Genomic DNA, 16,470 nt, shown 5'->3' on the forward strand with positions numbered 1-16,470 from the left:
CTTTCTGTGTTTCAAACATTTGTCTAAACACGTTTATTTGTATTTTTGGCATCGAGCAAACGTCACAAAGTCATAATGTGTTCGTGCTTCAATAAACCCGAAAGCGCCTGTTTTGTGTACTAATTGAGGCGACAAAACGACAATCTCCGAATTCTGTCGAGGACCATGATAGCATCAGCAGCCTAGCTACCAAACCGCGGCTACAAATAGCGTCCAATCAGTGATGACTATATACGCAGCCGGGCCAATCGGCGGCGTGATGAGGCAGGGCCGAAAGGAGGCAGCCAATCGAAGGCGCAGAACACAAGCATAGGAGCCTGACTTGTTTTCGACCGCGCGCGCCTCCGACAAAAGACACGTGCCCGACGTCTGGGGGCATCAATGCGCATGTGCGTCTGGTCACTACCACGTGGTCGCACCTCAAGTAAACAAAAGCTGCCAATAGAAAGACGTCATCGTTTTAACGAGTTTATCGTATGCGTGTCATCCTGTAAATCACACGTATGACCTTTGAGTCTTTCAATTAATCATTTTTATTTTGAACCAATAAAGTTTTAAAGTCACGATATTACGTTGAATAAGTTTAAACAGGTACAGGTTTAATAGCTCCCAAAAATGGAAGTATGAACGTGACACAATGATGTTATTTCAATGGAACTACAGCGACGCCTACTGGAAGAAAAACAAACATGATTTACAACGGATCTGAGTGAACAGTTTAAGAGGTTCCCACGCGCCCTCTTGTGGATTTCATACTTTTATAGCTTTTCAACAACAGTCATGGCAACTACTTGTTTTAAAGTAGTGTAGTTTTATTTGATTACACACATGGAAGTAGTGTCTTTAATAATGAGGGTCTGCCTCATAGTTATCAGCTAATTCTAGCCTCACAAGACTAATAGTTAAGAAAAAAAAACATTAAATTTTGTGGGATTTGCCCTTCCAAAACCCCCAAAGTAGATTTATCAGAAAAAAACAAACATGAGCTCAACATAAAAAATCTTAACATTTATTTAAACGCATTTTCTGTAGTTTATTTTTATTGCAGATTTTTTATCAGAGCAACCAAACTGTTGCTTTGTGTGTACTAACTACTATTGATTACATTTCATTTCACATTTAAAATATTAATTGAAGGATACTACAATATGTAAAGCTAAACTAATATTCTATGCAGTGTTGCGTAATAAAAACATTGCTTAAAAGTGTACTCCATTTTAATTTATAGCAAAAATTGCAAGGTTGTGCATGACTGCCTGTCTTGAAAATGACCACTAATAATGGACACAATAGTAAACAAGCGTGTAGATGTTGGGGTAAAACACGTTTTTATTGATCATTTTCTAATTAAATACATTTAGAATTGGTTGCTCCAAAGAAAGAAAGCTATTTGGCAATTGTGTACGTGTTGATTGTTGAGAGCGGTCCAGTCACTTCAATACTGATCGTTTACTTCTTTGTGTGTTTTTTCTTCTTCCTGGCTTCCAAAAGATCACTGAATAATTCACTTTTTAAAAGTCTTCAACAATAACAGCAATATTATTCACACGACAGCAAAAATAAACTGACCCAAAAAAAAAAAATAATCTTTGAAGTGGACGCACTGGTAAAAACGGAAGTGGGACCCTTTTTGTTTTGTTTTTTTTTGGAAATATTTTCTTCTTTCTTTACAATTGATCAAACCACGGCGAAGCAACGAGATCATTTAGTGTCTGATAGAAACAGAACATTCATCGGACAGTAAAAATATCTGCACAAAGGGACAAAAGGGGAAAATAGAAATATTTTTCTTCACAAATCGCGCACGCACGCGCGCGCACACACACGACGGTAGCAACAAATCTTAAAATGTACAAAGCTCACTTTTTTCTTTTTTCTTTTTGATTGATCGTCAGAAGCTGACACGGAATCGTCAAAGAAGGCACGAACAGACACAAAAGAACGGAGCACAAGCGCTGATCAGCACACACACACACCGTTCGGACGCTGCTGTTTCCATGGTGCCTTTGAACGCATCCCTCCAAACAAATACGTACACGCGTATATCTACAGGCCGCCGACACCGCGTTTGACCATTTTTTTTTTTTTTGTATCTGCTTCGCTGACACAGTGCAAAATAAGTTATTTATTTAAAGTCGACTGTTCCTTTAAGAACTTCTGGCTAGGCCACATCTACTTAATTAAAGCAATTACTTTCCAAAAATTCTTTTAAGAGATTAACGACAAGGAGCGCCCACAGGCGAGTTAGCTGGCAGGTAATTAATTGCAAGTATGTGTGATGTCAAAACACATTTTTGATTTGAGCTGGTTTGCTTTCATTATCGAGGGGGGGGAAAAAAAGCGACATCTAAAACACATTAGCGACTTACAGGTTAGCTGGCAGCTAACACAGCGCGTGTGTTGCCGGCAAAGTTTGAGTTCATTTAGCTTAATGTTCCGTTCATTTTTGTGGTGACAAACCGCATCCCCTAAAAAACAAAATGACTTTGGAGTTTGTTGGTCTTTGAGCTGCATTGGCTGCCAGCTAACAATGCTAGCTTGCAAGCTCGCTAGCTTAGATCAAAGCGTGTGTGGTCGAGTCCAGTTTGGTGGTCTTAATGCTGCATTCGTGTTTGTGGCGAAAGCAGACGACCAAACAAATTCGAAACAAGCGCGCACACACAAGCTAGCTCGTTAGCTGGCAGCTAATTTGAGGGTTTGCGCAATGTCAAAAAACTGCTCACGTTGTTGCTTTCATGTTTTGTGGGGAGCATCACACAAGTCAGAATTATTTTCAGGTCAGGCTGGTTGGTTTTGGTGCTGCATTTTTGTTTGTGAGGGAAAAAAAGGCAAGTTTATTTGTATAGCACAACTCTAGTTCTTAGTGACAATTTCAAGAGCTTTGTCAAATTTTTTTTATTGTATATTTATTTCTTGAGAGGAAAGTCATCTACTATTGAGTTGAGTTTTTGTCTTTGTGCTGCATTCACATTTGTGAGGAAAAAAGCAGTGTCTCAAACTATCCTTAGCAAGCAGCAAATTTGAAGTGCTATGTTAAAATGCCGAACGGAACCCGACAGCTTTTTGTCCTCCATTTGTGGTTTTTGGAGACGTCCGCCAACTAACTCGTTTTTTTTAGTTAGTTGCCAGCTAATTGGAGCTTAAGTGCTGCCTAAAAAAATGGAGCGGAACCTACACCCCCCCCCCCCCCCCAAGAGAGTTTTCGTGTTGCAATAATGGACGCCAGAAGGCGGCTCTTGAGATCTTGTAGGAGCCATTGCTCACGGGCGGACGGCGGCCAAGCTTATAAAAAAAAATAAAAATAAAAGTCTAAATGAGGACGCTGAAGCACCTTGTTGGAGGCGTAACGGTAAAGGCCCGTGTGGCACTTGACATGTTCTTTGTATACACAGCTGCTAACAGTCATGCAGAGGGGGGCACAATTGTCTTCTCAGCAGGCCACGCACGCACGCACGCACGCACGCACCAGGAAAAATACAGTCGCTTTCCCAACACAAACACATATTTTACAATTTAGAAAGGATAAACTATGAGGGCATGTTTTTCTTTCTTTCCCTTTCAAACACATTAAGACTTTCCCGCGCTGACCCGCGAAGGCTAAAACAGAAGCGTCATGTACAATAAAATTCTGTAGGAGAACCATCAGAACCATGGCTTTTTTTTTTTTTGTGGTTGATGATGTCGACTCATTGCATAAATCGCTCGCTTTCCGGGGGTGGGGGTTCTGCATGATGTGCAGGCAACAAATACAAAACAAAATAAAAATGTTGGGGGGGGGTTAATGGGGGAGGGGATGAAAATCACCCCGAGCTGCGATGGACCCCCAAAAGCCGAGCCCCTGGCCCACCCTCCTCATCCCGGAACGACAGACTGATTGATTCCTGACACCATTCCTGAGCAAAGTGGACTTGATGAGCGACAGCCGAGGATTCTGGGAAACAATTGGAATTAAAAAAACAAAAAAAACTGCAATAACAGTGTGGTGGTGGTGGTGGTGGTGGTGGTGGTGTTTGGGTTGAGGGGGGCAGCGGTGGCGAATCCTCTGCAGGACCCCCCAAAAAAAAAAAAAAAAAAAAAAAAAAATCATGTTACTCCTCATTTTGCAACACAGCATATGTCAACAGACAATACAGTGTCCATCTAAAATGTCCGTCTGGCTTTGAGGCTTTACTTTCAACGTTCACGGGATTTCAAATGAAAATTTGGCACAGGTTTCACAGACCACCTAAGTTGACATTCGGGGGGCCACACATAAGCCTTTTACTGACCTGCGTTTAAGGCGTTAGGACCGAACGGGCTGGAAGCGTGCCGTCTCCTCAAAGATGAGCTCCTTCAGCGTCTCTTTGGGGAGGTCGTCCAGCTCCATGTCGAACTTGAAGGGCGACTCGGCGACGGGCTGGGGAGAGCCGAAACGCAAAACGTCACCGCCGGAGAGGAGAGAGCGCACGCGAGCGGTCGCCGCGGGGCGTCACTCACCTCGTCGGTGGGGTCGTAGTATTGCTCCAAGTAGGGGTGCGCCAGGGCCTCTTCCACCTCGATCCTCTTGTGGGGGTTGAAAGTGAGCATCTTGTCCAGCAGATCCAATGCTGATATACAAAAAAACAGCGTTGAAATATTTGCAATGTATCAAACTGTCCACCAGAGGGAGCCATACCAAATCATAAGGCTAGCTTGAGCTGGTTTGAAAATCGAGTATTGACAAAATTATCTCATTGGGTAATCGAAATATAAATTGATTTTGCATCAGCGAGGTGCAGGTATTAATTTAGTCCACTTGGGGTCGCCATACTCACATTTTTACTGGAGTATGTGAACGAGTGTATGGATTTAAAAGGCGGAGCCTGGCCTGGTGAGTGACATGGGTGTCAACAAACGAGGCTGTACAGTTGGCTTGCTTTGAACGCTGCGTGTTGAGTGACTCGGAACACGTTGTGGTCAGACAGCTCGTGTGTCAACGTGCGTATTCGTTAACATTACCACATATCGTACACCAAGTGGTAACGTCCGGAAAAGACAAGAGATCTTGCATCAACTTTTCGTAATCGAATTATTTGAGGCGTTTGATTAATCAATGCTGCTGTAGTTCACTCACTTCAAAAAAAAAAAAAAAAAAGGTCAAAAGCAGAGTTAACATTTTGGATTTTTCATTAGCTTTTATTTCGTTTTTAAGATTTATGCCTGAGTTCCTTTGAATTCGTTTTTTTTTAGCAGGTTTACTATTTTGTTGAAAAATGTGTCATTTTAGTTCAGATTTTTAGTTTTAGTATTCATTGTTTTTAAATAAAATTAAATTTAAATTAAAGAATTTGTCAAACAAAAAACATCACAATTATTGTGTTCTTCGGAAAAGTAACCAAATACTGAAAATCATTTAAAACCAAACCAGAAAGCTGATGCACAAATCCGATGGACAAACATGAAAAAAAAAAAAGAAGTCCTCACTATAATTATAATTTGAATATAAATGTATTTTCAGTTATCATTTTATTTCGCTTAAGAAATTATTTCGTCAATTTTAGTTGGTCAACAAACCACATGACGTGGATTTAGCAAACACACGCGGGGGCTTCTTTAGTATTTTACTCAACAGATTATTTCTAGTCACTGGGTTTATTTCGATTGTGCAAGGAGGCAGCCATCGTCAATAACTGGCGAGAGGAACCATCACAATTATATGACGCATACATTATACGCATTTTAACTGCATTTCCTCGACATCTCACACCTTTGGCATCAGCGTTGGGGAAGAGGCGGTTCCAGGGTACTTTGCAGCGTAGCGGGAGAGACAGTAAATAGTTCCTAGCTTTGACGTTGATGATGCAGTTGAGATCCTCCTGAGAAGGAGAACCCAGGATACCTGAAGGAGGGCAACGAGATTCACATTGGAGATGATGGAGGTGAAAGAAGAAGAAAAAAAGAAAAGAAACCTTGGTTGTACCCAGAATGTGGTTGAGCTGATCCAGGTAGTGCTTTCCGGGAAAGATGGGCCGGTTGGACAACATCTCGGCCAGGATGCAGCCCACAGACCAGATGTCGATGGACTTGGTGTAGCCCTGAAAGTCAACCGGGAGACATTAAGAGCATTTTTACAAATGCGGACAGCCCATCTTGCGGTTGTAAGCAACAAAAGCAAAGGTGGCCACGTTTGATTTGTAAAAACTAAAGAGAATCGGACAGGTGAGTTGGAGATCCGGTAAAAAAGAGAAAAAGAAAAAATCTAATATGAAAAGAACATCCATGCATCTCCTTTCACAAATTTATAAGCTATTCTCTATTATTCACTGAATTTTTTTTTTATATTTCTTTGGTACCCTCTTGTGGCATCCTGGAGCCAAGGAACTACCTGACAATCCTGCAAATAATAGGGCTGGGTAAAATAAATAAATAAATACAAAAATCGAATCATCGATATCGAATTGATTTTGCTTTTCGAGCCCGATATCGATTCATAAAATTGAATGAATAAATTATTTTAATACTTTAATTTAATTATTTTAATACCTCTTTTCCCCATAATTTCATAAGAAAATAGAATTTTAAAAGCCACATTTTTTTTTGTATATTACTGTTTTGTTGAAATGTACTGTTTACATTAATTTAAAAGTATTTTCAGACATTTATGAAAGACCTGACTTATTGCACGTTAAGACAATTCAGAATCTTTTTAATTTATATTTAATTATTGCATTAGAGTTATGAAAAATGTTCACCTCATCCTTGCTGATGTCGTAGTTTGAACAGTAGATTATAAACACATTACTTTCATTAACAAACTAAATCATTTTAACCAGTTACTGCCTTTGCAAAATATTATTTGCAATTTAATGTTTGTGGAATATTTGATCACTTCTTTGATATTTAAGAGGAATTGATGTTCCATAATTAATCAATATCGGATTGAATTAAATGAATAAAAAAAAATCTAATCAAACTGAACTCTTGTGAACTGAAATTGAATCTATACCAAGCCAGAGGTGACAAATCCCGGTCCAGAAAGTAAAAACCCGGCCACAGTTTGGCTTTAGCGCCTAGTGCTAGCTAGCTAGCTAGCTAGCGCCCTAGCATTTAAATGAGCACCATGGGAGCTAGCTAGGGAGCTAGTTAACTAGCACCTGAGGCTAAAGCCAATCTATGGCTGGATTTTTACATTCTGACCCTGGATTTGGCACCTCTGATGCGGGGGCAAGATTATGCAAATTAGCCCCGCTTTTACGTCACAATTTGCATACAAGATATTCAAAAGTCAATTTCTTCATAACACAACATTCCCTGTCAATTAGATCAGAAACAAGCGCACCTTGGAGTTGAGCATGATCTCGGGCGCTCGGTACCAGCGCGTGGCCACGTACTCCGTCAGGAAGCCGGTGTGGTCGTGGTCCGGGTCGGCCACGCGGGCCAGACCGAAGTCGCAGATCTGAGGATCGGCGAAGGGACGGCGGTGAGGAGGACGCAAAAAAAACCGCGTCCAAATGGACGCCGGGGCGGTACCTTGAGATCGCAGGTGGTGTTGAGCAGGAGGTTGGAGGGCTTGAGGTCACGGTGCAGCACGTTGGCCGAGTGGATATACTTGAGGCCTCGCAGGATCTGGTAGAGGAAGTAGCAGATGTGGTCGTTGCTCAGGTGCTGGGTCTTCAGCAGCTTGTACAGGTCCGTCTCCATCAGGTCCTGTACGATGTAACTGAGACGTTATGGTTGAGGGAAATGTTCACACGCTTTAGGAGGGGTTGCAAAAGTCCTCTTACGTCAAATTGAGTGAGAGGAGGTTTGTGTTGCCCGCAAAGACCCGTGAGCTTCAGTCAAATGGAGTTTAGCGTGGGAAGTTTATTTTTTGTGTCATCTGTAACGACCCGACCGATAAATTGGATCATTATTGGCCTTCAAACATGGGCCAAAACAATCGGCCATTTGGAAAAACCGAAGTTTGCGGCGCTGTGAAAGTACGCTGAATGCGCCAACCATTTTGCTTGCGTAGCATTAGCAACTAGCAAGCGTATATTATTCTATTGTCCCTAAGCGTCCTTTAAGCTGTTTAATGACACCTTAGTTAATATCTACTGGATATTTAAATACAAAACATGCTTCATTTTTAAAACATCGCTAGCCTAGCGCTAATGCTAAAAGCGAAGGGAGGATCCCATTCAGATGCTAACAAGAAGTTAGCATCGACTTCGGGAGCGTTTTTCCTTCAAATAACAAATATTCACACGCAAACGCTGTGGGAATACATACCCACAGGTAAGATAACACTACGCAAAAGGCACAAATTCTTCCCAATGTGTGAAAAATTAGTTATTTTAATAGAATTCAATCGCAACTGTACTCACTTTAAGTGTGTACGCCATGGATGAACGGCACCACACTGCCCCCAAGAGGCCAAAACGCACAGGAACAGTCAGTATCTGTTATTACGGTTATTTCAGTTGCTATTATTTTTGTTTATTCTATTCTTATTTCACTTTGTTTTATTTTGTCAAGTAAGAATGGTTTATTATGATTATTGACATAAATCTACACAATAACCTTGTATAGGTCATGACATTTTTTTTGAGTTCAAGTTCATACAATGGACTTTTCATTCAAAGCAGAGAATCTAAATAGCGAAAGTTTGTGCGCAAGTGACATTCATTGAAAGGGTAAATTGCTTTATATATATATTTTTTTAATAATTTACAGATTAATTGGTAATTGGTATTTTTTCTTGCCAAAAATTGTCATCGGCCTAAAAAAAAATGCATATTGGTCGGGCCCTCTTTTCTATTGAATTAATTGATAGAAAAAAAAGGGACTGTAGAAGTCTCGGCTGATGTCAGCAAGTCAAGGATACACATCCTTCATCTGGTCGATCGTGGGCGTGCGTATGATGTCGTTGATTCCGATGATGTTCTCGTGCTTGAAGCGCAGCAGGATCTTGATCTCGCGCAGCGTGCGCTGGCAGTACGTCTGGTGCTCGAAGGGGCTGATCTTCTTGATGGCCACGCGGAGCTTGTTGTCGCGGTCGTACGCCGAGCTGGGAAGGAAAAAAAAAAAACATGGCAAAGTAGTCGTCAGTCACCTCTGGGAGTGCAAAGTTAGATCGCCGTTGACGTCAAAATTTCTTTGGGCTCGCATCGCAGGCTCATCTGTTTTCTGTGTTTGGTTACGTAACACGTGCAATGCGCGCCCGAGGGGATTTTGACGCCAATTTTAGCCAAAATTTGGCTGTATTTATTAAATTAGTCTATCTCACTAGATCATTTGGTAAATGGAGTCATAAAATTAAACATTGCAAGACTTTAAAAAATATATATATTTAAAAAAAAAAATTGTCAATAAAATGTAATTAGTTAAAACTAATACAAATAAAACATGAGTTGAAATATATATATATAAAATTTTATTATAAAATTATTTCATTTTACTGTGAATAATAAAATGAGCAAATACATATTTATTTAAAACATTTTACATTTTATTTAAACATATATATTTTCTTAATTAATTAAATTGCTGATTTAAAAAAGCCATTAATTACTTGGAAAACTTATTTTTTTAAATTATTAAATAACTGTTTAGTTAATTCTTAAATACAAGATAAACAAAAATGTTTATGTTAATTATGTTTTTTTTTCAATTTAATTATTGATTTACTGTGAATAATAGCATGCAAAAAAATAACAATAAAATGAGCAAATGAATGACCAAAATGTTTGAATATTAACTAGACTGCAAACCACTATAAATATTAGAAATAATGAATTATTTTATAATTGAAGTGACTCTTTGACCAGTGATCTGGCTTATGTGTTGCTTTTAAAAAAAACAAACGGGTTTGCCTATCACGCCCACAAACTTTTGTGAACGTTGCCAAATTTTTGTGTCGTTCAACAACAAACAAAATGGTCGCCTTGTATGCCTCTTATTTTTGTATCCGCCTTCCAAGACCTGACACGAACGTAAACGAGCAATGTCATGCGAGCGCTCTGATGTCACGAGAACGCAGACAAACGCGACTACTATTACTACGACCGCCGCTGGTTTCTTCTCCCCCCTTCGGCCGCGTAGTGATTTTATTGAGTTTTTTTTTTTTTTACGCCGCAGAGAGCAAAGAACGCCCACGTTGTGTGACAGAAGAAGAAAAGCGGTTGCCATGGTGACGGCCAAATGTAAACAGCGGCGTGCCAGCCTTCTGCCAGGGAAATGTGACTGACCTTCCTTTCCACTTGGCTGTGAAGAATGTGCGTGTGTGTGTGTGTGTGTGGGAGAAGGCGTTTGTGTGTGCGTGCGTGTGGGAGGAAACAAGTGTGTGCGTGTGTGTGTGCGTGTGTGTGTGTGCGCGCGTGGGAGGCAGAGCTGCAAGATACTGATGGCCGCTTGTGTTGCACTCAGCTAACATGCTCATCTTTTTAACGTATTGATATTAGGGCACAACCAAAACGGATTTTTTTTTTTTAGACAAAAAACTAAACTAAACAAAAAAAAAAACAATCGGATGATTTTAACAGATTTTTTTAATTTACATATAGTCGCCTCATGAAATGGATGTATGGATTAACACGTTGCAACATAAGACAAATATATATATATATATAAAAAAATAAAAAAAAATAAGACAAATATATTGACATTTGAACATTCACGGCCACGAAAAAAAAAAAAAAGGTTGTTGTAAAAAGTTTAACAGTTTAAAACATTTGCGTCTAATTGACGGCCACTAAAATGAATTGAACCCTAAAAATCTCCCCGAAAGTCCGATAAACATGTAATACATTGTGGTGCAAAATTGGAAAATAATCTGAACCAAGATTCCATCAATGACATCATCGATCCATCGGCACGTCAATCACGCCCTAACGATAATTGACATTATGCTGTCGTCACTAAGGCAACTGCGTTGTCGTTTGATTTGTTGGCTGCACCCACAAGAGTTTGGCATGATTTCAGGCCCGACTAGTTTGGTGTAATCAAAACAAGCAAGTTGAGTGCAGGACAATTATCAACTTAAAATAACGACGCCAGCCTGTCAATATGGCGGCCGTTGGAGGGCCCGCCCACCTAACGAGCAGAAACTCAAACAACAAAGTCAATCTCGAGTTATCTGACTGAAAACGGGCCTGTGAGCGTCCGCTCATGACTTGGCAGCTCGGGTGGGTGAAGATCTTCCATTTTCAAATGATACAAAGAAATACTATCACGTCAGAGCGCATATATATATATATATATATATATATATATATATATATATACGGCCCCGTCGCATTTCCTGCTTCTTCGTCCTCGGCGGTGTTGCCATGGAGACGGGAACGCAAAGGCTTCACGCCGCATCCGCCGCCGCGGCGTTATGCAACGGCATTATTACCATGACGACGCGGGGAAGGGTCGGAGGAAGCAGCTCGCCGCGCTTCAGGTAACAAGGGGACACGAAGGAGCAAATGCGGCAAAGTCCGATGCTGTGAGGGGGCTTTGAACGCAACGCGAGCAGGCGCATTGAGCTGCTCGCGGGTTACTTGACAATCAATTAACAAGCAAAGGAAGGACTCGTTGAAGTAGGATGAATTGCGTGCTGACACAATCTTACCGCACTTCTCAAGTGAGTGAAATAGCGGAACTTTGATGACAGGAACGCTTTGCTGCCATCTTGTGGCATTTCGGTGAAAAAAAAATTACAGCTATATTGAAGTGACTTGAGGAGTTTCTTTTTACTTTTTTTACTTCCAGCATTCCCACAATACGTTATTGTCTCCACAATTTTTTCCCACACTTCCGATTGACACCGTTCAAATTTCAACTTGCTTCAAAAATTGGCAAAATACATTGTCCACTAACCAGGAGGTTCCAGGTTCGAATCCCACCTGTGATATACATGTATACCAACTGACTATCATAACAGGAAATGGATTATAATTTCACCAATAAGATTTAAGCATATGCATTCAACTCGTAGCATTTCTGCAAAAATTGCACTTTGTCTAGTTTCTGACGCAAATGATGTCTAGCGCCAATTACTGCTAAGGAGGATTTAATCGGTCAGATTAATTTTTTTTAATATAACGGCAGTATTGTGGCTGGTATCGGCTGCCTCTACGAGTACCCAATATCAGTACTTGCCAATTCTCCTTCCAAACAATTCTATTTGTAAATCTCCCGATATAATGATGAGGGAGTCGTTAATGAGTGTGTACAAATGTTGTTTAAACAGGATTGTCGGGCGCAATTTCATAAACGACATCTCCTCCTCAGCCTCTCATTCTTTGCCATTGGCTATAAAGGAGAGTGGGGGGGGGGAGGGGGGTGCTAATGATGTCACAGGCAGAGCGGTTGCCACGGAGACGAGGGCCACAATGGCGTTTCAAGAGGACAGCAGCAGCGCGAGGCTTCGACGAGGACGGCGAGGCGGCGTTTAGACTTTGCCTAGAGCTTTGAAAAAGGAACCAAAGTCACAAATGAAACATTTTAATGGCTCTGTCCGGCCAACTACACGGTTGCTCTGCTTTTTTTTGGGGGGGGGGGTGTAACTGACAGACGTGGGTGCTTCTGTGGAGCCCGGCCGGCTGTCACTTGGCAACAAATGCATGAAAAGAAAAGTATAGTTTTCGCTCCATGAAAATTAAGTCAAGAGTGACATTGGACTGCGCCGATATACCAATATTTGAGTGAGTGGAGAACGGGACAACGATACCATGCATCGCGATATCATGATATCAAAGACTAAATGGAAATGTCACAAAAAAAATTACATTTGGATTTTTTTTATAGTTTATTTTTATTTTTATCAAGTCAATTGTTTGTAATGGCAAACATAAACAGGGCCTGACTCATTAATCGGCCGGCCAAATAAATAGTCTGAAATTAGCATTCAAAATATTTTCTTTTGCATTTTTTTTAACACCTTACAACATAACATAAAGATGACAACAGTGAAACATCTCCTCCCCTGCAATAAAATAGATTTCTTAAAAACAAAAAAAACGGGGAAAAATATCTGCTTCTTTTTATGGGTTTCTCTTTGTTGTAAAGTTGAATGAATACTAAACGACAAAGTATTTTAAAACAGTCAAATGTTAACACATGTACTTTATTGTTGTATGTATGCTCTATTTATTTATTAAAATAAAAAATTCTATCGGCTGATTTTTCAGTTATAAGAATTCCCTGCCAAATATCAGGATCGATATCTGCCTCAAAAGGTCCGTTTCAGTCATGCCCTAATGACAACTGCGATGCAAATTTCTTTTTAAAATATTGTTTAAAGGGTCACAACAGGGAGAGGGGGTGGGGGGGTTTACAGGAAATGACATCATATTCAGAACAACGATGGTGGGCCACACAGACACACACCAGACTGTTTAACGTGCGCCGCTCATAAAGATAACCACCGTGATAACATTGCTATGGACGAGCGAACCTTCAACCTACAAACCTAACGCGCTGCACTCCAAACCACAAAAGGGATTGAAGCAAAATTTGATTGCGTAAGTCAACTTAATGTTTTGACATGCGACACTCCCATTAGCCAAGCTGCAAAACTGTTAAAAGTTTTTTTTTTACAATTTACAGCATTTTTACACTTGAAACGAGCTATGACATGACCCCCCCCAAAAAATACTTTGAAGTGGAGTTATAAAAGCGTGGGGGCTTGATAAAGGATTATTACCTGAAGACTAACTTGCCTTGCGCTTAAAAAAAAAAAAAAAAAAAAAAAAAAAAAATTAGATGAGCAGAGTGGTGCGGTTTTGCTGAAAATAGGAGCGACAGTACATGAGTACAATTACGTCATTGTTACATTGGAATGCTGTAAAGCAGTAATAGCACATCTAACAATTGTAAAACTACACAGTCTCTCTCTCTCTCTCTCTCTCTCTCTCTCTCTCTCTATATATATATATATGTATACTCTTCTTCTTTTTTTTACGGATGTGTGCTTTGGGCGTGTTTGCCGTCTTCAAGCGTTGCTCAAGGCAGCCGCGACGGGCACAAACCACACAAACTTACACACCAGCACGCTTGAATTACGTAATGTGAGCTCATACAATCTCAAGGCTGCAATCAGATGTAGCAAAAAAGTACTCGCACTCTCTACTTATGTCGATGAGTCGATACTTGTGTAAAAACAAAAAAAACTGTATTGGAATAAAAATGATAAATTCAGACTGAAAAGAACACAAAATATGCACCCTACCAAATTTGTGTTTTGTTGTTGTTTTTAACGTCCTTACCATTGGCTGAGTTACACAGAAATATCAAATTAGAGCTGAGCAATTGATCAATTTAATCAAGTTTATTTGACAAGATAAGATAGTTGTTTATTCAATTTTTGTAGCTCAAATCATATCTCCACTCATGTGCACTGCTTACATTGACGGTATTGCTGCTGCACACACAGCATTTGCGACTTGACTTTTTAAGTATGAAATTTGTCAAATAAAATTAAAGTGGATATTTTGCTGCGACTTATTGACAATTCGGAGCATCCGGGCTTTTCTGATATTTCTGTAATGCAACGCAATGCAAACGCTACAAGACGCCGTTGGTGTGCGAAAGGAAACATTTGCATTGCGTTGAGGAAATAAGCAGAAATGCCCGAAAGTTTCAGAATTGTAACAGACATTTAATCCTTTATGGCTTCTGATATTCGGCACATCACTAGACCTGAAATAATGCCAATACTCGATTCGCGTTCATCGATATTTGTCGTAAGAGAATTGTAATGGCTGCATGTTGACACGATTTGAAAACAAACCACCAAATGTATGAGTAAAAATGTTTGTTTTAATCGTCGCCTTGCTTTTCTGATAATTCGCCGTTAAAATGCGCGACCTGTTAAATCTCTTTAACTGCAATAAATTCACTTCGTTGGCGCCAACGAAAAAAACGGAGAGAGAAAAAAACAGTAGCGGCGATTAAATCACTTTCTCAACAAGGAAATCTGTTGATTACGCGAAGAGTTCAACTAAAAAAAACTAAAAAACAAGCACCTTTAGTTTTAAATAAAGTCGCGTTTAGCTGTCGCTATATCCGGTTAAGGATACAAATAGGGCAAAATGTGTGTCATTTACCGGAATGCAGCATTTCATTTGACGGGCTTTGACACGGTAGTGGCGGCGGCTAGCACACCAAACACAGCGTTTAGCCGTGTGGCTAAGCTAACTGGCTAACCGGAGGTGTGTTCCGGCGGCGGCGGCGGCGGGTCCCTTGTCTTATGTAAGGCGGCTTCGGGTTGTCGGCGCGAGGCCTCACTCACCACACCATCCCGTAGGCTCCCTCGCCGATGTACGATAGATTGCTGTAGCGAGGCCCGACGTCGAACGCCTGTCCGCGCACCAGCTCGGTCCCCGGGCCCGAGCAGGGGCCACCGGCCGGAGCAGACACCGCCGCTGTCGCCATAATGAGCGCTGGTGGGTTTCTTCTTGTTTTTACCCCCGCGTGAGTCCAACAGGAAAAAAAAAGGGGGGAGGGAAAGGACGACTTTTGAGTCCGTGTGGAGCTCGACGGAGACCTTGGGGGGGCGAGCGTGTGAGCGAATCCGAGGAGGAGGGAGCACAGCGCCGCGGAGGAGCTGCGAGTGGCGGCCAGGCAGCGCAAGTTAGTGCAGCAGGAAATTACCACGGTCACGTGATCATCTCCACTCCGTTGTTTTTTTTCTTTTTTCTTTCTTACCTCTTTTCCTGCTTCTGGACGACCTGTAGAGTCTTCAGCGTGGGAAAAAACACTCGATACAATGGGCGTTTATTTACTCAACTGCAGAAGGCGCATCTATCATATACGTCGTACACATGATGATAATTAAAATAAGACAATTCAGTGCACCGACATCAGCTTTACTTATACCACGTCGGAATAAGTAATAATAATAGTAAAGTAAGGGGGTAACAGGAAAAGCGCAACTAAACAACAAATAAGAACTGCCCAGTTACTGGATGACCGACAATCTATACACGATGAAAAAAATAGATTTTTTGTTTGTAAGAATTATTATTTATTTTTTTTAAACTGAAATTGTGACAATTAGTTAAAATTAATTAAGCAATTATGATAACAAATGCTATAGAATATGGGATATATAACGTGTATTCTTAACTTCATCGTTGTTAGCTCTATGTGAGGACAACATTTACCAGTATAGCTTTATAATAATAATAAATATTTGTAATAAAAGTCCAGGAACTAGTTGTACAGTTGGCACTTCATTAACCTGCTCAATTGAACTAGTTGTCTGCCACTGCCCTCTGCTGGTCACATCTTGTACTACATCATCAGAGCACACATTTAACAAATTTTTAAATTGAAGTGCAACATATTATGTAAAATAGACTTTTAGTCGTCTTCAGTGCCTTTCTCTGCCCACGAGTTGAATGATAGGCCGGGTGAAGATCCTCCATTTTAAGAGTCTGCGCAGGGCAGCACAATGAAGACACCCAGGATAGGAACTCTTGGAAATGGTGAAAATATTGCACAATGTCTATACAAATACAGATAAACGCTCCATACAAAATA

At 40.6% G+C, this 16,470-nt stretch overlaps 1 protein-coding gene across 2 annotated transcripts; it reads right to left on the reverse strand.

Annotated features, from left to right (window-relative positions):
• Window positions 1-1,311: 1,311 nt before the first annotated feature.
• On the reverse strand, window positions 1,312-15,579 carry mapk1 (mitogen-activated protein kinase 1). 2 transcript variants are annotated; one of them, XM_086075397.1, is made up of 9 exons: window positions 15,218-15,579; window positions 8,825-9,007; window positions 7,489-7,678; window positions 7,298-7,414; window positions 5,939-6,053; window positions 5,726-5,857; window positions 4,477-4,586; window positions 4,269-4,396; window positions 1,312-3,931 (listed from the first exon to the last, which is right to left on the reverse strand). In XM_086075397.1, the coding sequence occupies exons 1-8, from the start codon at window positions 15,358-15,360 to the stop codon at window positions 4,283-4,285; spliced, it is 1,104 nt and encodes a 367-aa protein (XP_085931523.1). In that variant the 5' UTR covers window positions 15,361-15,579; the 3' UTR covers window positions 1,312-3,931; window positions 4,269-4,282. The 2 variants fall into 2 exon arrangements, with proteins under 2 accessions (XP_085931523.1, XP_085931524.1); XM_086075398.1 differs by having other exon boundaries at window positions 1,312-4,042.
• Between the last annotated feature and the right edge of the window lie 891 nt (window positions 15,580-16,470).

The sequence above is a fragment of the Leptonotus elevatus genome, chromosome 5, assembly GCF_054856555.1.
Source record: "Leptonotus elevatus isolate MCC_2025b chromosome 5, RoL_Lele_1.0, whole genome shotgun sequence".
Taxonomy (NCBI): Eukaryota; Metazoa; Chordata; class Actinopteri; order Syngnathiformes; family Syngnathidae; genus Leptonotus; species Leptonotus elevatus.